The following is a 21,935-nucleotide window of genomic DNA, read 5'->3' on the forward strand; positions in this document are numbered from 1 at the left end:
GTAAGTAAAGAAATAAAAACAACAGTAAAAAGACAGTGAAAAGTAACAGTAGCGAGGCTTTATACAGTAGCGAGGCTATAAAAGTAGCCGGGCTGTTTGAGGTAGTATGTACATGTAGATATGGTTAAAGTGACTATGCATAGATGACTATGCATACAGTTGCGTACAGTTGCCACTACCTCAACCAATCATCCAACAACTTGAATCTAATACAATTCCAGATTTATTGTACAGTCGGTGACACCCTGTTCATAAACGTTTACATTTAGATTTTCATAAAACTGCCAGCATATTTCCTCCCTGATTATTCTGATGGAGCTCTTTCCTCTTTAAGAACATATATGGGGATTTGTGATCTAGTAGTCATCAAGATCCTTTCAAGGCCAAGGATCCGGTTGTTCTTCAAAATGCACATTTTAAATTAACAAGTTAGCAGAGGGTTTGAGTTTTGTTTCGCAAAGTGCGGCGTGAAACACAGTTGTAAGGTAGTTTTATTACCCCTGACAGTTGAGAGAGCAGGGGATGAAGAGAAGAGAGCCCGCAGAGCGCTGCACTGGCTGACATCTGGTCTACCATGAAACATCAATTTATATAAGGGTCTTTTATATCATTTTAAATGTATTAATAATAATAATTGCTTTGTTTAAAAAGTAACGATACTTTGGAGATTTAATTTTCATTTAACCTAGAGTGAGCGAGAAAAAGGCAATTGTTGAACATGGGGTGAGACATTCTCACTCATTTGTATATAAAGCCGCCAATAATTACATTTGGAGGATTCTAAATTAATATCTAAAGGTCATTTTCCATTAGGATCTGTGAGAATATCTGAGAATATCTAAGGGGCTTTTATATATTTGAAAATGATAATAAATAATAATAATAAACAATATTTTGAAGATTTCGTTTTCATTTAACCTGGAGTGAGTGAGAAAAAGGCCCTTCTTGAACATGGGGTGAGACATTCTCACTAAAGCCAGTTTGTTATTTATAATTATTTATTTCTGGAGAAACCTAACTTGATTATTTAGCAGACATCACTTATTTTCAGTCAACACATATATCTTAAGAATATCATGAAATATTAATTGAACATTTTCGTTTCTCCATGCTTGTCTCAGAACAGCGCGAAACGGTGCTGAAATAGATGTCAACAGTGGGAAGGCTATTTATAACAATATTTTGGAGATGATTTTGTTTTCAGAAAAACGAGCAATTGTAATCTGTATAAAGGCCAAAATAATATTTATAAAGGACAAAATATAGCCCTGCTAATAGCCATAATGTTCTGTAGTTTCGACCCAATGATTTGTCTGACGAACAAAGACCCTCGCGTCCTGCAGGCCCAGGCATGGATCAAAGCTGGCAAGACATTCAATGACGTCATCTTCACAGTCCAACCAACTGTGGCCCGTGAGCAATGTGCTCAAAATTGCTACAGAAAATAAGGAAGAAGATGAAGTAAGCCAAGTCCCAAGTGTCCGCTCAAACACCATGTGTGGGTGACAATTTCTCGCCAGGGACCAGGCCCATATTTGATTTTTGATGGTAAGTTTGGCTATTTACAAAGCAAAAGGTATTTAAAATATTGTAGCCTATACCTCACGGACAGTTATGTATAATAATTCACTCTTGCCTCCTTTTTCAGGTATCGTGGCTCGTGATTTCTTTGAGGAACAAATCATCAAGAGATATGCTAGACCCTATGATAGAGTGGTGTTTCTGGGACCACATCGTTTCTTTCAAGGTAGGATTATACTAATATTTTGTTATATTTAGGCCTATTTACATGTATATTTCTATTATTGTACCTAATGTTGGCTGTTAGGCTAAATAAATAAAACATCTTCTCCAAATGCAGACAATGGCCCAAAACGCATTGCCGCCCGGGTTTGCATTACAAATGAGGGCATAAACTGGGTCAAGACGCCAGCGAGTAAGAGTAAGTAGAGCTTCATGTAGTTAAATAAAGGTGAAATAAATAAATAAATATATCAAATATTTCTTTAGTGGCAACTGTATTTCTTTCTTTCTCTACATGTAGGTCTCCTGACTTAAACCTGATCGAACTTGTTTGGCATCAACTGAAAACATTAATCCGTAACTGCCAAGCCAACATGCAAAGATAAACTGGTCAAGGCCATCAAGATGTTTTGGCTAGAGAAATTGACCATACAACAATGCAACAAATACACTGATCATCTCATCAATCATCTCACCCGTGGTCATGGAGCTGGGTGGAAGTGCGACTAAAATGTAGTTTCAATAAACATCTGCATTTGAATGTATTTTTTCTCGTTATTTTATTAACGAAAGCATACAGATGTTGATGAAGAAATACTCTACTGCTGTTTTGAGTTAGAAATGTAACAGTTGAGAGTACTTAAGCATCAAATACATTGCAAGTTGAGGGATTTTCACAATAGTAGCCGGGCTATAAAAAGTATATTGTCCTGCTAATAGGAAACATTTGCATGATGGGCTACACCTGCTACAGTACTAAAGTACACTTGTGGAAAACAAGTGTTTGAAAACCTGTTTTCAAAATGCCTCCAATTGTCCATCACTACAGTAAATAAAAACACAGCATCTTGTTTACATTCTTTATTGTAACCACAATAAAGATACAAAATAATTTGTATAATTTGTCATTTCTATCTACCTTTCCAATTACTTTTAGAGTTTGCTATTTACAAATGTTTGCTTTTCATTATTAGTTACATTGTTTTAGACTTTTTTCTTTAAATGATTGCTTTTATGTAGGATGCTACATTTTTGACCAGTTGCAATTGTATGTAGGCCTAATAAAGAAAACCCTACTTCTAGACGGCTGTTAAGCCTCATGGCCTACCTGAGCCAGTAAAGTTATTTTATATAGGTCTAGGCGCCAAAGAACTAGACTCCAATTAAACCCTCTTGTTGTTTGTAATGTCAAATTAAAATGAAGATTATGGTTGAAATGAATTGTTTGACTGCTGTAGGTCTTCTCCATCTGTTGGTGTGCAACATTTACATAAGTTAGTTATATTTTCAGCACCAGCCACTGTTCACCTCCTATTGATTGTGCTGCGGTTGCCAGTTGTTTTTTAAATGTAACCTTTATTTAACTAGGCAAGTCAGGTAAGAACAAATTCTTATTTACAATGACGGCCTACCATAGCCAAACCCGGATCACACTGGGCCAATTGTGCGCTTCTCTATGGCGCTTCCAATCATGGTCGGATGTGATACAGCCTGTTTTCGATCCAGGGACTGTAGTAAAGCCGCTTGCACCGAGATGCAGTGTCTTAGACCGCTGCTCCACTCGCGGCCAAACCTGGATGACACTTGGCCAATTGTGCGCTGCTCTATAGCACTTCCAATCATGGTCAGACATATGCTCCCTGCTTATTTCATGACATTATTATGCAGGTCTCAGAGCAAATAGCCTGGATTGTTACTCCCATCTCGTTCCTCTCCTTATTCCACGCATCATTCTCCCCCTGAAGTGGCTCGCTTGTCGGCGTTCTGGCAGGATATGGCAGCACCTTCAGTTATGCGTCAAGTATTCAGCATAGCAAGTTTGTATGAAGGTCTGGTTATTCACAGGCAAATAGTAATATGCTCTTAACCGCTCTGGTGACAAACAAACTTTTCTGCCCTGTTTTCAGTCGTCCACATAGCTGGGGGAACCTCTTCAGATTAATGCAGATGAAGGGAGTTAGATATGCATAGGAAGTGTAGTGTACTGTTTTTTTTTCTTCTGTATGTATGAATTACAAATCAGCCTTTACTTAAATCATGTTTCTAGTCTATTACATAGTTACAATGTGTAATCATTGATGTCCCAGGAGCAGGAGTGGTAAACACTGTTGAAGTGTATAATTGTAATACATACATGCAGACACAGCACAGCAGTTTGATACACCTGGTATTGGATATGACCGGAAAAAAACTGGCTAAATAGCGATTTTCGTAAATTAACTTTATGGCAAAAAAATATGCACAATCATTTATTTGTCTCTACTAACATATTCCTCTGAATTATACATTTTTTTATTGACTCGTTGTGACATTATTACTTACATTTGCTTCCACCGTAATGTTTTGTCAGCCATCTTTGCTGAAGAAAGTCACCAGCGACGGGTGGCTCGCGTCGAATTAGTCTTTGAAACCACTCAATATGATTGGTCAAATATAAACCTTGGGACCCAAAATGCACAATGAGTTCTCTAACTCCCCCTTGTGGTGGTCTGGAGCAATGAAGCCATAGCATTGGGTATCTCTAAGTCCCGGGGTGTAAGCTCGCAACTTTTAAAGGAGGAACCACTGTAGGCAATATTGAAATGGGAATCCAATCTTCATGTTAAAAAAAACTTGAAGCAAAAGCTTATTTTACACAATAATGTGTATAAGAGAAGACCTTGATGAAGCTATTGGCTAAATGCATTCCATTGTGCTACCAAGAGTCGCTTAATATCTTTTAATCTTCAGGTTGCTCCACTGAGCAGTTATTTGTCTATAAAGGAGAAGACACACTAACAGAGAATTTACCATCTCTTTACCAAGCTTAAGCCCATTCCCATATCATATTGATAAATACTATCATATTTAATTTGAAGGGGGTAAGATATTGTTCATCCTTTACAGCAACTTTCCCACCCTGGAGTGAATCATAGGCCTCATCTGTGTATCGCTGCTTGCTGCCCACTAGGGCCTCTGGGTGTAAATAAAAATGTGTTGTAGGACTTGAATCAGGTCTCAAAGCCGTGTTTGAAAGTATTTAGCTTACCTTGAGAAAAAAAAAATCCACTAAAATATTAATGACTTATTTCTGTCAAAAGATCATTGTTTATGCTTCCATTTTTTGCTCTTCAAGGACTGAGCTAATTTAACTACTAAGACTATCAATTAAGAAAATAATTGATTTTGTGTTTGTATGCGTGCGTGCGTGCGTGCGTGCGTGCGTGCGTGCGTGCGTGCGTGCGTGCGTGCGTTTGTACGTACATGTGCATGTACGTTTGTGTGTTAGTGCATATAGGCATATGTGTGTGTATGACCCTGTTACGTGACAAGCTCCAAATCCCCTTCGATGGCTCATCCACCCTAAGGTTCACTCTTTTTGAAATTACTAACAACTTCTTGATCTCGCCAAGATAGCTTTAAAAACCAGACACACTTTTGGCCTATTTCTCCATTCACTTCCATTTCTTCACAGTTTACAGCCCTTGCTACTTTACTTTACTTGTACAGGTTGTCATTTCTTTTTAATATTGCACACTATTTGCCCATGACACGCGTGACGTTCGGGCGCTAGCTTAGACGGCCATGTCTGAGAGATTGACTTAACGGTGAGCGGATCTCTACACCACAGCCACAATTCCTCACTCCTTAATGCTGTTTATCGGGGGCGCTCAGCATTTAAAAAATGGTTTGTCTGGAAAAAAAACGATTTTGAAGAGAAAAGGAGGAGTATAGGTGTTGTGAGAAAGAGGTTGTAAGGGAGTAGGGAGACTTAACTCAAAGTCCTGGTTGTCTGTCTGGTTGTCAGCCTTGGCACGGTGTGGACAGGGGACTCGACTGTACCAAGGACTACTTTTTCTCGAGGCTATAAACTGTGATGCACACCCCTTCTTTCAGAAGTGGAAAAGTATGATTCTGAGCAGAAGATTTAGATCGTAGGGCCTCAATAGTCAAGCCCAAAGTCGTCTATCCTCCAATACATGGTGTTAGCACTAGGCGTCTGTCTAAAATTATTGTCGTTCTCTTTCTCCTCATCTCACTTTCTTAATTTCACTCTGACTCCCTATCTTTCTCTCTCTTTCATCCCCCCTCTCTCTTTCCCTCTATCTCTCTTGGTCCCTCTCCTGCTCTCTCTATTTCTCTCTCTTTTATCTATCTTGGACGCTCCCCCCTTCTCCCTCCCTCTTTTTAAATTTCTCTCTTTCTCTCTCTCTGTCCCTCCAGTCCAGCCACACATCACCCAGCTGCGTAACGTGACGGCGGTAGAGGGCAGCGCCGCCATGATCTCCTGCGTGGCTGAGGGGGAGCCGCTCCCTGAGATCTCCTGGAGGAGAGCCAGTGACGGTCAGAGTTTCGCCGATGGAGACAAGGTAACCCTGGGCTGTCACCTGCTCTTACTTCCGCCCTCCTTTTCATTGTATGTTGCCTACTGTTGCACTCTACTGGTACCCGTATCACCCTTTCTAGACACATACAGTCCCACGCAAGCAAGCATGCACATAGACACACACACACACAGAGAGAGACACACACACACAGACAAGGTAACCCCGTTGTCCATGCTTTTACTGTCCACCTTCCACTTACTGCATTCTGCCTGCAGTCACACAAAGTACCGTCCTCAACCCTCTCTCACCCTTTATTTCTTGCACAGACCAGATGGCCGGTATTAACAAAGAGCACGTCTGAGGAGAATGCTCACCTTTGAGGATGGATGTGACTGGATCATAGAGTAATTCTCAGTACCGAGAAATTTTTTGAGTATACGTTTTGTGGGCCCAGTAATTCCAACATCTCCTTCCTAGAGCTCTTTAGAGGCACTACGTTATATCCACCATGCAATAAGGTATATGTGAAGTAAAAGATTGTTAATTGTGTTACTGAACAAAGAGAGAAAGGTAGGCCATAGGGTAAGCTACCTCATCCAAAGATTGGTTATACTCAACAGTGTATCATGGTTGGATGCCATTGGTGACTCATTTGAAACAAAACCATGTTGTATACGACTAGGATGTTTTCAATGAAGACCATTAATCTCTGAGATTCTCGGAGCATACATTGTGAAACATAGTGCCTCAACATACAAAGGTTAAAGAAATGCTCTAATCATGGCTAAGAGTAAACAGACTGCTATGTGTTTTTCTGTCATTGTCTCAGTAGCCGCCGAGCACTAATGCTTTTCGAGAGGCGCTGCATTAGCAAAGATGGCTTCTGCTTTCCCCGGGAAAAAGGTCAATGGCTGAGATAAATGAATGTGTGCGTTGGCATAATCCGCTCAACTTGATAAATCAAGGCACCGAATGAGAGTAAATACTTCTTTGCACGTTGAGGCAAATGAAATTATGGAAATGTGAGTGCCGAGCAACACACCTGAATGTATGGGAAAGAACAGACTTGGGCTTTGTGTATATACTGCTTCCTTGATGGATGGCCATGTTCATTTAGGTGAAAAGCTAGTCGCCGCTTCTTTCAATCTGTATATCCAGACACAGCCAGCGTGCTGCTCTCTATTCTCTTATCCAGTACCATAAAACGTAACTCCACTACTTTTATGTCGGTTTTGTTTTGTCTCCTTTTTGCCATGTCGCTAGCCAACTAGCGCATTTGTTTCTCATTAAGCAAATCCAAACCAAGCAAACTAGCTGAGAAACAGTGTACGCTGACTGAAAGTCAATGATACATAGTAACACAGCATTGTTGGTTTCTGTTTACCTGTTTTCTCTTCTCAATGCCACTGGCGAGGTTATGCTAGCACTAGCAGGGAGCCACTGCAGCTCCCCATTCACGACAGCTTAATAAGGTCTTACAGCGAGACGACAGTCCCAAGGTCAACAGCCACATCCACTGTATCTTAACTGAATGAAGAGGATAAGGAAAGATGATGCATCTTGTTTTAACTGATCCAGAGCCAGCACTAATACCATCGGAGAACTTTGCATGGGGTTACTTAGAGTTCAGCTTTGTAGATATCTTATTTAAGATCATGTGTGATCATTGCAGGGTGTAGCAGGGCATGTCCAGAGAGGGCTTCCACTGATCTGCTCTGCTCGCCATCTTTCATCTTCCACCTACCTTTACCTCTCTCTCTCTACCGATCTCTCCCCTTTTCCTCTTGCTATGTGGGCTTGATGTCTCATTCTCTCTCTCTTTCTCCCTCCGTCTGTCTGTTTGTGTCTGAGTGTGTGCTCCTGCAGTGCCTCCTGTCCATGTCAGCTCCTCTGCACTGCATATCAAACAGGCTAGTGTCTCAGTCCCTCCCTCCCTCTCTCTCTCCCTCCTCCTTTTTCTCCCCCCATCGCATCCCTCCTTCTCCCTAGAGAGAGCATCCCTTCCTCAGCCAGTGGAACCTTGGAATAAATAACCCACATCTAGGAGAGAGAGAGAGCAAGAGAGATAGAGAATGCATGAAGCCCAGTCAGCATTCTCTTCCTGGAAGATTTGCTTTCTGCACCCCCCCCCCCCCCCCCACCCCCTGTTTATTTGACAGTGTTTCTATTCACTCCAAATGCAATGTCCAGTTCCACTCCTGAATTGTTCAAATGGACTGTGGAGGGCACCTGCTGTATATGTGCAGTAGCACACTGTGACCATCCTACTGAATGCACCACTTTCATAGCCAACCACAATTATATTAAAAATAATTACATTCAAGGTAAAATAGGATCAAACCAACTTTAATCTACACAAGTGACGATTCACCCGACTGTATTATACCCTTTATCACTCCTTAAAGGGAGGCCTCTTTAACCTGGCAGTAGCGAGAGACTGTGTGAACTGAAATGACTGCAAGAGACCTCACAGTCAGGGCTAATACGACTGAGGCATTAAAATCGGCATTAACAGCTGGGGCTGGATATGCATCGATTGTTTAGGGAGATCTATAGAGTGGGCGTCGGAGTCAGTGTGAATCTGACACATCTGCACACTGCAGGGGCGAGCTCTCAGGAGACACCAAGGCTCAAAACTAAAGGAGAAGGGAGGAAAATGACACAGAGATGGGTCCCAGAGGGTGGAGAGATATCTATGGGCCAAATTGGCATGGGAACTCCAGGGGTTACGAATACTGGGCCCAGTCCTGCTGGTTTCTAACCCTAGGACTTGATTAATCAATTGCAGTTACTATCTGCTTACGAAGTCCGCACAGCTAGCAGAGCTGAGTTCAAATAGTATTTGTTTTCTTTCAAATATTAAAATCACCAATGGACTAGTCCCAAAAGTGCAAACCCCGCCCATCTGGCACACCAGACAGGTTGATCAAACTCTCAAAGTATTCGAAGAACCCAAAATATCTCCTTTCTAAGTGATCACGCTGAGCCAGTTTGTCTTTGTTAAGGGCTCCGGGCAGCCGAGCGGAAATGGAGGAAAACTCGCCTCCCTGCGGACCTGACATCCTTTCACTCCCTCCTCTCTACATTTTCCTCTTCTCTCTCTGCTGCTAAAGCCACTTTCTACCACTCTAAATTCCAAGCATCTGCCTCTAACCCTAGGAAGCTCTTTGCAACCTTCTCCTCCCTCCTGAATCCTCCTCCCCCTCCCCCCCCTCCTCCCTCTCTGCAGATGACTTCGTCAACCATTTTGAAAAGAAGGTCGACGACATCCGATCCTCGTTTGCTAAGTCAAACGACACCGCTGGTTCTGCTCACACTGCCCTACCCTGTGCTCTGACCTCTTTCTCCCTCTCTCTCCAGATGAAATCTCGCGTCTTGTGACGGCCGGCCGCCCTACAACCTGCCCGCTTGACCCTATCCCCTCCTCTCTTCTCCAGACCATTTCCGGAGACCTCCTCCCTTACCTCACCTCGCTCATCAACTCATCCCTGACCGCTGGCTACGTCCCTTCCGTCTTCAAGAGAGCGAGAGTTGCACCCCTTCTGAAAAACCTACACTCGATCCCTCCGATGTCAACAACTACAGACCAGTATCCCTTCTTTCTTTTCTCTCCAAAACTCTTGAACGTGCCGTCCTTGGCCAGCTCTCCCGCTATCTCTCTCAGAATGACCTTCTTGATCCAAATCAGTCAGGTTTCAAGACTAGTCATTCAACTGAGACTGCTCTTCTCTGTATCACGGAGGCGCTCCGCACTGCTAAAGCTAACTCTCTCTCCTCTGCTCTCATCCTTCTAGACCTATCGGCTGCCTTCGATACTGTGAACCATCAGATCCTCCTCTCCACCCTCTCCGAGTTGGGCATCTCCGGCGCGGCCCACGCTTGATTGCGTCCTACCTGACAGGTCGCTCCTACCAGGTGGCGTGGCGAGAATCCGTCTCCACACCACGTGCTCTCACCACTGGTGTCCCCCAGGGCTCTGTTCTAGGCCCTCTCCTATTCTCGCTATACACCAAGTCACTTGGCTCTGTCATAACCTCACATGGTCTCTCCTATCATTGCTATGCAGACGACACACAATTAATCTTCTCCTTTCCCCCTTCTGATGACCAGGTGGCGAATCGCATCTCTGCATGTCTGGCAGACATATCCGTGTGGATGACGGATCACCACCTCAAGCTGAACCTCGGCAAGACGGAGCTGCTCTTCCTCCCGGGGAAGGACTGCCCGTTCCATGATCTCGCCATCACGGTTGACAACTCCATTGTGTCCTCCTCCCAGAGCGCTAAGAACCTTGGCGTGATCCTGGACAACACCCTGTCGTTCTCGACTAACATCAAGGCGGTGGCCCGTTCCTGTAGGTTCATGCTCTACAACATCCGCAGAGTACGACCCTGCCTCACACAGGAAGCGGCGCAGGTCCTAATCCAGGCACTTGTCATCTCCCGTCTGGATTACTGCAACTCGCTTTTGGCTGGGCTCCCTGCCTGTGCCATTAAACCCCTACAACTCATCCAGAACGCCGCAGCCCGTCTGGTGTTCAACCTTCCCAAGTTCTCTCACGTCACCCCGCTCCTCCGCTCCCTCCACTGGCTTCCAGTTGAAGCTCGCATCCGCTACAAGACCATGGTGCTTGCCTACGGAGCTGTGAGGGGAACGGCACCTCAGTACCTCCAGGCTCTGATCAGGCCCTACACCCAAACAAGGGCACTGCGTTCATCCACCTCTGGCCTGCTCGCCTCCCTACCACTGAGGAAGTACAGTTCCCGCTCAGCCCAGTCAAAACTGTTCGCTGCTCTGGCCCCCAATGGTGGAACAAACTCCCTCACGACGCCAGGACAGCGGAGTCAATCACCACCTTCCGGAGACACCTGAAACCCCACCTCTTTAAGGAATACCTAGGATAGGATAAAGTAATCCCTCTCACCCCCCCTCCCCCTGAAAAGATTTAGATGCACTACTGTTCCACTGGAGGTCATAAGGTGAATGCACCAATTTGTAAGTCGCTCTGGATAAGAGCGTCTGCTAAATGACTTAAATGTAAATGTTAAGTATCACTGACGATTACAAGGAATGATTGCTGCTCCCAATCTAATTGACCCTTGGCATCAAATTGAGACCATCTGTCTTCACAGTTCTCTATCTAATTATTGCAAATCAATTGATAGTCAATCACATTAATCCTAGCCTGAGGCGTAAAACTGACTTTACATCAGATACTTGGTTTGACTGAGTGTCAGGGGGGTTTAACAGTTTTGAAGGTGTGTGAGTTTGTTTTGGAGTAAAAGGTCAACAGAAAAAAAGTGTATGTATGTGTGTGGATGGAGTGGATAAAGCAAATTCTTCACATGAGATGTACAGTATGCAATACATTCACGATCCATTTGTGTGTGTGTGTTTCTGTGTGTGTGCGTGTGCGCATGCATGTGTGCCTGCACAGAGCCAGGATGGGCGTGTGGACGTGCGGGGCCGCCATGGCAAGTCCATGTTGACCATCAGTGGGGTGAAGCTAACTGACTTAGGCCGTTTTGACTGTGAGGCCCTCAGCAGGATCGGGGGCCACCAAAAGAGCATGTTCCTCGATATCGAGTGTAAGTACAGTTTGAGAACAAAAACACACATGCCTACACAGATACAGTATACACACACAAGTTTGCACATCTGCACAGTATACAAACAAAGGGAATGATGCACAGCCGCTACCTCGCTTTTTAACCAAGGTGCATGAATTGAGGCTCAAACTGAAGTAGAGATAAAATTCTCTATTGGAGGACAATGGAATTTAATTAAAAAAAGCTTCATTATTACATCTAAAACCAATACAACTTGTTTGCACAAGCAAAGCATCAAAACCACACACACAAATCTGCTGACTTGTAATATTCCATTGTTAAACAGTGTTTCTGTTTTCCCTTTTTAGCAAATGCTAGATTAATCACAACAGAGTTGCCTGCCCCCCAGAAAGGCTAAGTAGTAGGAGGATATCCTGCTGCATTATTTATCCCACCTCCCCCCCACACACACACACTTCCTGGTGAAACAACTGCTTCCTCAAGTACTCTTTAATAATAAGATTAAAGCTAAAGATCTCACCATCTCATTTTAGAACACAGTTCAATTCAATCCAATGGTGCTTTAATCCTTTGATGCATACAATCACATATTTGTGATCATTGTTGAGTGGCCCCTGCAGTGTACCATTGCAAATATGTGATTGTAAACAGTAGCAACAGAACATCTGATGCAACAAACGTGTCTAAACATTTGTCTGAAAGCATCTAAAAAATGTTTTGTACTGATGGGAAATAAATGTCTTCACAACTTTATTTCTCAATTTCACTTTTTATTGTAAAAGATAAATGTGATTTTCATCATCCAAACATCACACGAAACACATCGACAGCCAAACTCATTCCATGAACTAGTCTAAATAACAGGTTACGCTAACAAAAAATAAAACATAAGTTAGCGACCTAAAAGTTAGATTTGTTTACAATGTACCACATCTCTGGTGAGCACAAGGAAGAAATGTAATACTGTTTAGAAAATAGCTGTGTGTCAGCTAAGCTAACAGCAGCTAAATACCTTATGATGGCAGCCATGTATGTTTGTTTGACAAGCGAAAACTCTGTAATCCCAGAATGCCATTCATTATAAGACACAAACAAACATAGTCAAAGAAGGCTGCGCCCATTGCCTGAAAAAAATAGAAGCACATGACTTGACAAGTTGTTTACCATTTTTAACAAATCACAAAGGACACAGATGATCACCCCAAATACAAGCCTACTGCCTAGCCTAGCCGTAGCGCGAAAGCTAGACAGGGATGAAACTATTTTAGAGGGGTTTTCAAGTCCATGGGCTGTAGAAATGGGGGAAGGTATTGTGTGGAGATATGATGCAGGAAATACTACTATAATGGGGGATTTATCAATAAAATGGGGAGCAAACACAGGAGAAGTTTATACACTAAATAAAAATAAAACCCCTTGAAAGGGGGGTCTGAGCTGGCAACCATGTGTTACCGTAGTTACAATCTGATGCCGCATTCAAAACAACTGGGAACTCAGAAATCTCCGACTTCCGATTTCAATGCGTTCAAGACAACTGGGAAGTCTGAAAAAAACTATCTCCGATTTGGGAAAACTAGTTGGGCCTCTTTATAAAGCTCCAACTTTCTGACCTGAAAATCACTAATGTCATGATTTGATCTCATATTTTTCCCAGTTCCCAGTTATCTTGAAAGCACCATAAGTCAGTCGAGTGAACTATGCCCTCACTTCATTTTTTTTTTACAACATCTTTGGTCTGACTGACGCTTACGTGACAACCAGAATCCATTGTATGATATCAACAAACATGGTGACACACATAGCTGGCAAATAGCTTAGCATTAGCTCATCATAATCATTACACATCATATGTGTCCATTAAATCTATGCAAGAGTTGTAATGCATGATTTGTCACTAGTACTTCAAAACGTGAATAAAACAGTAAATACATTACATTACATACATATTGTATGCTACAGCAGGAACGACAACACAATATACAGAAAATAAGGAACTTACTTTGATAGGAATGCACACGTCCAAAGTTATTATCTGTGAATAAACAGCAACGAAGGCAATGCCCGCGCCAGCCAGAAACTGTGCCAGGTGGGAAAAGTTTGTGCAAGACCTGTTCTGCCTAGAGATGTGCAATGTCTTCATACTTGATCTGGGGGAAAACTGGGGAAGTGCTTGGGCTCTCGTTGAAGAGAGAAGTTTGTCCGGCTCAGTCTCAAACATAAATTGTCACCAACAGTGAAATGGGCTACTTCTTATGTGAAGGAATGATGAGGCGTAGTGCACCTCCATTCAATCTGTTGTTAGAAAATAAAACGTGTTAGATAATACAAAACATTTGACAAGTTGAAACAGCCTATAGATAATTAGCAGGCAGCATGCCTTGGTTTGAGGGCAGCGTAGGTTAACTGTCTTGATGCATAGCAACCACATTTTGGAACAGTGAGTGGATTCTGACATCACACGCATAAAAAACTCACGTTGGAGTGACCATTTGAGATATTTGGAACTCGCGTGAAAGGCTAATGGCATGAAACACACATGTAATAACTGCACCTCAAGTAGAGATGCAATAAGCAACTATATAGACCCAGGTGTCTGTCTTTTCTAACAAACTTGCTATAAGTGGCACCCTTTGATGTGAGCATGCATGACAACACTGCCCTCACTTTTCCCACGCCACCCCTGGCAGTGCCACACCCTCAGAGCAGTGACCCATCAAGCCCTCCCTCAACACATGACAGTCAGAAAGTAGATGGACAAAATAGGCCCAAGAGGTGTGTGACTGAGCGTAGCAGCGGTGGGAGCTAAGCCAACTGTCACCGCAGAGCTAATTAGCTCATTTATTTAGTCTGTGGCGGGACGAGAGGAGGTAGAGGCACATCCTCCTTTGTGACAAAGCGCCAAGCATCAATCTCCCTAATGGAATACTGCGAGCAAGCATAAAACAGACCATAATGCCACTCTACTGACTACTGGATGAATGCAGCATCGAGCAGTGATGGCAAACGGCCCCCCAATGCAGTGGGGGGATTGTTCATTCGAGCCCATCCAGCTCGTCACCCCAGATTCATACACACACACACACACACACACAACGACACACACACACACTCGGAAAGAGTATCGTAATGGAGATCTCTCGCCCAGCATGAGGTGTCTTCAATTAAGTTTAAGCTTCCTTTTAACTTTAGCGAGAGTGTATTGAGGCATTCATGAGACACCCTTTTCACTCACCCAACAACCTTTTGGATTTTTCATCTAAGATTTTCTGGCTGTTTCTTATTTGCCTGGTTAAGCACGACTTGGAAGCTAACCGACCAATCATGTTGTGTCTTGGATAGACATGCCCAAGTTCCAGACCAACCAAACCATCTTTTACTCGTGGGAGGGCAACCCAGTAAACATCAGCTGTGACGTCAAGTCCAACCCGCCCGCCACCATGCTGTGGAGGAGAGAACGCCTCACCATCTCAGCCGAGGGCACTGCCAACACACGCATCCACACGACTGACAGCAAGTCCCTGCTAGAGGTGGGTATAGGATGCAACAGGGCACCCACCGGTAACAATCTAACTTCAGAAATAAAAATCATCCCCAGCTTCCAAGTGGTCTATTCAACTCCTTTCCTCTCCTCTGCATCTCTTCCCTAGGTCATTACCAACTTATCTGGTAAAATAAGGGTTGAATGAAAGAAACAATTCTTTATAATGGCTAAACTAGTGTGACCCAAAGTCTTCACTCAGTGTAATGCCAGTGTCATTGTATTGACTTAGCTCTGGTCTCTGTGCTCACTCAAATGTTTGTCCCTAGGTCACCCCAGTGTCCGACAGGGATTTCGGACGCTACAACTGCACGGCCCGGAACAACATCGGAGTGAAATACCAGGAGTTCATCTTGGCCCAGGCAGGTAAGTGCTGGCCTCCATAAAGTAACCAATCCTCCCTCATTATAGCACATTGGACTTTTTTGATATCATACATATGGAATCGGGTAAACCATGCACCTCAACATATCAAAGTTCATTCATCAATCAAATAGTTCCAACTGTGTATCATCCATGTGGCATGATTGACCAAATATCGCCCCAATCATTCAATGAAATATCTAGTGCTGACCAAAGCAACAAAGTGCCACTTCATATAGTATCTTCCAACTGTTTTGCACCCCTCTCTCTCTCTTGTTGTTGATAACCTCCTTGTTTGCTGTTACCATGGCAGTAAATCCCATAACCACCCCCCAACCTCTATTTAGCCTAACCTAATCTCATATGGTTCTCACTGATTTAACATACTGTAGCTCCCCCTATTTACTAAAGTACCGCCTAAGTACGGTTTATGTTGAGATAATACACATTCTAACTATTCAACTTTAGCGACTTGTACGACTTATTTGGAAGGTTTGAGAATCAATTGTTGAATCTGGTTTTGTGCACAGACCTTCATAGCTCAAACTTCCCTTTGTGTTTGTGTGTGTGCGCGTGCGCATTTATACTTGTGTGTTTGTGTGTATGCTGCATATCAGTGTGTATGTGCATTGCTGTGTGTGCGTTTATGCTTGCCCAGATTGTGTCTTCCAACTGTTTTGCACCCCTCTTGCTCTGTTTTGTTGTTGATAACCTACTTATTTGAGATTTCATGGCAGTAAATCCACTAAACCCCCCCACAACCTCTATTTAGCCTAACCTAATCTCAAATAGTGCTCGCTGATTTAACGTAGTTCCCTCTATTTACTAAAGTACCCCCTAATTTATGGTGCATAGAGCAGGCTAATATAAAATAACACAGTCCAATTCACTTTAGTCCAGATTCAATTACTTCAAACACAGGGCCTCTTAGAAGTAGAATTCTGAGAAAAAGGACTTACGATGTAGTTTTAAGAGATAATCTTCCACACACACACCCATATAGGTATGCATTTTTCGCATACATGCACACACACATGTCGGAATACACATTTCAAACACACAGAGACACCTTTACAAACTCTCTCTCTGTCACACACACAGACACAATCACCAAAGGAAAGTGAACAAGTCTTCGCTCAATTAAGATTCAGATCTCTTTCCCTTTATCGCAATGAATGGAGTGTCGCCACATTGTGATTAACAAACCAAAAGACTAAAACTGAGGTTTGGGGATCCATGAAGTGAAACAATGGGTCCTTCATACACACTCTCCCGCCCATCAGTTGGATTCGGCTTCAAAGTCTGATCATTAAAGAGAGAGGAAAGTCTAGTGTAACAACTCTAGATAGAAGAATGTGAGCCAACTACCCCGCTAAATGCTAACACTTGATTCATGATCAGTTCATTCCTATGGAAACCGTGTCGCAGCACTAACCCACTTATGCAACTCCTTATGTAACTTGAATGATATTATGAATGTTACTGATGCAAGTAAATGGCAGGTCATAGTTGAAAAGTCATGCATTATCCCTGATGTTAAGAAGTTTTGGGCCTGAATTCACAAAGCCTTTCAGAGTAAGAGTACTGAACTACTGTAGGATCAGGTCCACCCTCTTATTCATTATGACTTAAAAGGTTAAATCATATCAGTACTCCTACTCTGAGATGCATCGGGAATATGGTCTTTGATGTATTACTCAAGATACCATGGGGTTGTGCCAAGTTAAAATGCAGTATTATAAGACTGTTAAGGATTGACTCTGATGGCTTGACCTGCCTATACCCACAGTGTTAGCAAAGATAGTTCAATTTGTCTCCCTTTCCACTCTAACTTTGTGTCATATAGCAACAGAGATTGAACGAAATACAGTTTATGTGTAAATAATAACTTGTCGTTAGATACACATTGTAACTATGCAACTTTTGCAAAGTGTATGACTTATTTAGAAGGTATGTGCTGGGTTCTCAGAATCAATTGTTGAATCAGGCTTCGTACATACACATTCATAGCTCAATCTTTGCTTTTATCCATATGGTTGATGGTTTCCCTTTGAGTGTGTGTGTGTGTGTGTGTGCACATGGCCTTGTGTGTGTGCGTACGTGCGTGCGTGCGTGCATTTATACTAGTGTGCGTGCAGGCTGCATATCAGTGTGTACGTGTGTGTGCTTATGCTGGTGTTTGTACGTGTGTGCATGTGTGTGCCCGATTGTGTGTAGCCCCACAACCATGCTGAAAGGCCTCTCTCTACTTAATGTATTCCTGGTCTTATAAAAGAGAGGCTCTGTAGGACAGCAACGGTTTCTTTTGATTTGCTCAAAGCCCTGTGGCTCCACCAGATAAAAGGGAAGTGTTTGTGTGATAACGGGATTGAGTCAACCGCTGATAAATATAATGGCCTTGGCTTTTTTTTTTTTATGCCTGAACACTGTATGTGGGTTAACACAAAGCATTCTGCGTTGTAAATCCCAATAAGGCTGAGTTGCCATAGCGACATCTTTGTATCACTTGTGAGAGTTTTTTCATTTGCCAATAACGACACACCAACGATATTATGTTTCCAACAAATAGAGACATCAATGTAATGTTTCTGAAGGGTTAGCGGAACTGATGTTTGGATGTGTGTTGTTTCAGTGGGGGACGGTTATGAGTGTGACACTTATTTCTCTGCTTTTTTGTAGACGTGCCCTCGAACCCGTACTCTGTGCGCTTGTCGGCCGTGTCACAGCGCATCGCCACGGTGACATTCATGAAACCCGACTCACATGGCGGTGTACCCATTGGCCACTACCTGGTCAACTACAAAGAAGTGGGCTCGCAGGACTGGAGAGACGTCAAGTCACATGGCGTCCAGAGTGAGCGTGTTCCCCTATTTCCTCTGTTTTGATCTTCATTATCCCTATTCTGATCATTGTCGCTGTCATTATGTCATCATCATTGTTATTTTCATTGCCATCATCATCATCTACATCAAAATGGACATCATTTTCATCATCATCATAATCGTCAACAACATTTTTGTCATCATCAATCATCATCGTCATTATCGTCATAAAAATGTACAATCATCATCAACAATGGTACGGACATTCTAGATGACCATCTCCATTATAGCGACATATCTCATGTTTTCTCACATTTACAGTGGGGCAAAAAATATTTAGTCAGACACCAATTGTGCAAAAATCCAGAAAACAACATTGTAGGATTTTTAATGAATTTATTTGCAAATTATGGTGGAAAATAAGAATTTGGTCACCTACAAACAAGCATGATTTCTGGCTCTCACAGACCTGTGACTTCTTATTTAAGAGGCTCCTCTGTCCTCCACTCGTTACCTGTATTAATGGCACCTGTTTGAACTTGTTATCAGTATAAAAGACACCTGTCCACAACGTCAAACAGTCACACTCCATATTCCACTATGGCCAAGACCAAAGAGCTGTCAAAGGACACCAGAAACAAAATTGTAGACCTGCACCAGGCCGGGAAGACTGAATCTGCAATATGTAAGCAGCTTGGTTTGTAGAAATCAACTGTGGGAGCAATTATTAGGAAATGGAAGACATACAAGACCACTGATAATCTCCCTCGATCTGGGGCTCCACGCAAGATCTCACCCCGTGGGGTCAAAATGATCACAAGAACGGTGAGCAAAAATCCCAGAACCACACGGGGGGACCTAGTGAATGACCTGCAGAGAGCTGGGACCAAAGTAACAAAGCCTACCATCAGCAAGGGCATTGAAGATGAAACGTGGCTGGGTCTTTCAGCATGACAATGATCCCAAACACACCGCCCGGGCAACGAAGGAGTGGCTTCGTAAGAAGCATTTCAAGGTCCTGGAGTGGCCTAGCCAGTCTCCAGATCTCAACCCCATAGAAAATCTTTGGAGGGAGTTGAAAGTCTGTGTTGCCCAGCAACAGCCCCAAAACATAACTGCTCTAGAGGAGATCTGCATGAAGGAATGGGCCAAAATACCAGCAACAGTGTGTGAAAACTTTGTGAAGACTTACAGAAAACGTTTGACCTCTGTCATTGCCAATAAAGGGTATATAACAAAGTATTGAGATAAACTTTTGTTATTGACCAATTACTTATTTTCCACCATAATTTGCAAATACATTCATTAAAAATCCTACAATTTATTTATTTATTTATTTTTATTTCACCTTTATTTAACCAGGTAAGCAAGTTGAGAACAAGTTCTCATTTACAATTGCGACCTGGCCAAGATAAAGCAAAGCAGTTCGACACATACAACGACACAGAGTTACACATGGAGTAAAACAAACATACAGTCAATAATACAGTAAAAAAAACAAGTCTATATACAATGTGAGCAAATTAGGTGAGAAGGGAGGTAAAGGCAAAAAAGGCCATGGTGGCAAAGTAAATACAATATAGCAAGTAACACACTGGAATGGTAGTTTTGCAATGGAAGAATGTGCAAAGTAGAAATAAAATAATGGGGTGCAAAGGAGCAAAATAAATAAATAAATTAAATACAGTTGGGAAAGAGGTAGTTGTTTGGGCTAAATTATAGGTGGGCTATGTACAGGTGCAGTAATCTGTAAGATGCTCTGACAGTTGGTGCTTAAAGCTAGTGAGGGAGATAAGTGTTTCCAATTTAAGAGATTTTTGTAGTTCGTTCCAGTCATTGGCAGCAGAGAACTGGAAGGAGGCGGCCAAAGAAAGAATTGGTTTTGGGGGTGACTAGAGAGATATACCTGCTGGAGCGTGTGCTACAGGTGGGAGATGCTATGGTGACCAGCGAGCTGAGATAAGGGGGGACTTTACCTAGCAGGGTCTTGTAGATGACATGGAGCCAGTGGGTTTGGCGACGAGTATGAAGCGAGGGCCAGCCAACGAGAGCGTACAGGTCGCAATGGTGGGTAGTATATGGGGCTTTGGTGACAAAACGGATTGCACTGTGATAGACTGCATCCAATTTGTTGAGTAGGGTATTGGAGGCTATTTTGTAAATGACATCGCCAAAGTCGAGGATTGGTAGGATGGTCAATTTTACAAGGGTATGTTTGGCAGCATGAGTGAAGGATGCTTTGTTGCGAAATAGGAAGCCAATTCTAGATTTAACTTTGGATTGGAGATGTTTGATATGGGTCTGGAAGGAGAGTTTACAGTCTAACCAGACACCTAAGTATTTGTAGTTGTCCACGTATTCTAAATCAGAGCCGTCCAGAGTAGTGATGTTGGACAGGCGGGTAGGTGCAGGTAGCGATCGGTTGAAGAGCATGCATTTAGTTTTACTTGTATTTAAGAGCAATTGGAGGCCACGGAAGGAGAGTTGTATGGCATTGAAGCTTGCCTGGAGGGTTGTTAACACAGTGTCCAAAGAAGGGCCGGAAGTATACAGAATGGTGTCGTCTGCGTAGAGGTGGATCAGAGACTCACCAGCAGCAAGAGCGACCTCATTGATGTATACAGAGAAGAGAGTCGGTCCAAGAATTGAACCCTGTGGCACCCCCATAGAGACTGCCAGAGGTCCGGACAGCAGACCCTCCGATTTGACACACTGAACTCTATCAGAGAAGTAGTTGGTGAACCAGGCGAGGCAATCATTTGAGAAACCAAGGCTGTCGAGTCTGCCGATGAGGATGCGGTGGTTGACAGAGTCGAAAGCCTTGGCCAGATCAATGAATACGGCTGCACAGTAATGTTTCTTATCGATGGCGGTTAAGATATCGTTTAGGACCTTGAGCGTGGCTGAGGTGCACCCATGACCAGCTCTGAAACCAGATTGCATAGCAGAGAAGGTATGGTGAGATTCGAAATGGTCGGTAATCTGTTTGTTGACTTGGCTTTCGAAGACCTTAGAAAGGCATGGTAGGATAGATATAGGTCTGTAGCAGTTTGGGTCAAGAGTGTCCCCCCTTTGAAGAGGGGGATGACCGCAGCTGCTTTCCAATCTTTGGGAATCTCAGATGACACGAAAGAGAGGTTGAACAGGCTAGTAATAGGGGTGGCAACAATTTCGGCAGATAATTTTAGAAAGAAAGGGTCCAGATTGTCTAGCCCGGCTGATTTGTAGGGGTCCAGATTTTTCAGCTCTTTCAGAACTTCAGCTGAATGGATTTGGGAGAAGGAGAAATGGGGAAGGCTTGGGCGAGTTGCTGTTGGGGGTGCAGTGCTGTTGACCGGGGTAGGAGTTGCCAGGTGGAAAGCATGGCCAGCCGTAGAAAAATGCTTATTGAAATTCTCAATTATGGTGGATTTATCAGTGGTGACAGTGTTTCCTATCTTCAGTGCAGTGGGCAGCTGGGAGGAGGTGTTCTTATTCTCCATGGACTTTACAGTGTCCCAGAACTTTTTGAGTTAGTGTTGCAGGAAGCAAATTTCTGCTTGAAAAAGCTAGCCTTGGCTTTTCTAACTGCCTGTGTATAACGGTTTCTAGC

At 43.1% G+C, this 21,935-nt stretch overlaps 1 protein-coding gene across 2 annotated transcripts in view; it reads left to right on the forward strand.

Annotated features, from left to right (window-relative positions):
* LOC115129604 (neural cell adhesion molecule 2-like) overlaps nucleotides 1–21,935 on the forward strand; it is a 451,208-nt gene that overhangs the window by 353,214 nt on the left and 76,059 nt on the right. For both annotated transcript variants that reach the window (XM_029660150.2, XM_029660152.2), the window contains exons 8-12: nucleotides 5,947–6,092; nucleotides 11,488–11,638; nucleotides 14,960–15,147; nucleotides 15,428–15,524; nucleotides 18,201–18,374. In XM_029660150.2, the coding sequence (XP_029516010.1) occupies nucleotides 5,947–6,092; nucleotides 11,488–11,638; nucleotides 14,960–15,147; nucleotides 15,428–15,524; nucleotides 18,201–18,374 (756 nt within the window). The remainder of the gene's footprint in view (nucleotides 1–5,946; nucleotides 6,093–11,487; nucleotides 11,639–14,959; nucleotides 15,148–15,427; nucleotides 15,525–18,200; nucleotides 18,375–21,935) is intronic.

Source organism: Oncorhynchus nerka, linkage group LG5 (genome assembly GCF_034236695.1).
Source record: "Oncorhynchus nerka isolate Pitt River linkage group LG5, Oner_Uvic_2.0, whole genome shotgun sequence".
Classification (NCBI taxonomy): domain Eukaryota; kingdom Metazoa; phylum Chordata; class Actinopteri; order Salmoniformes; family Salmonidae; genus Oncorhynchus; species Oncorhynchus nerka.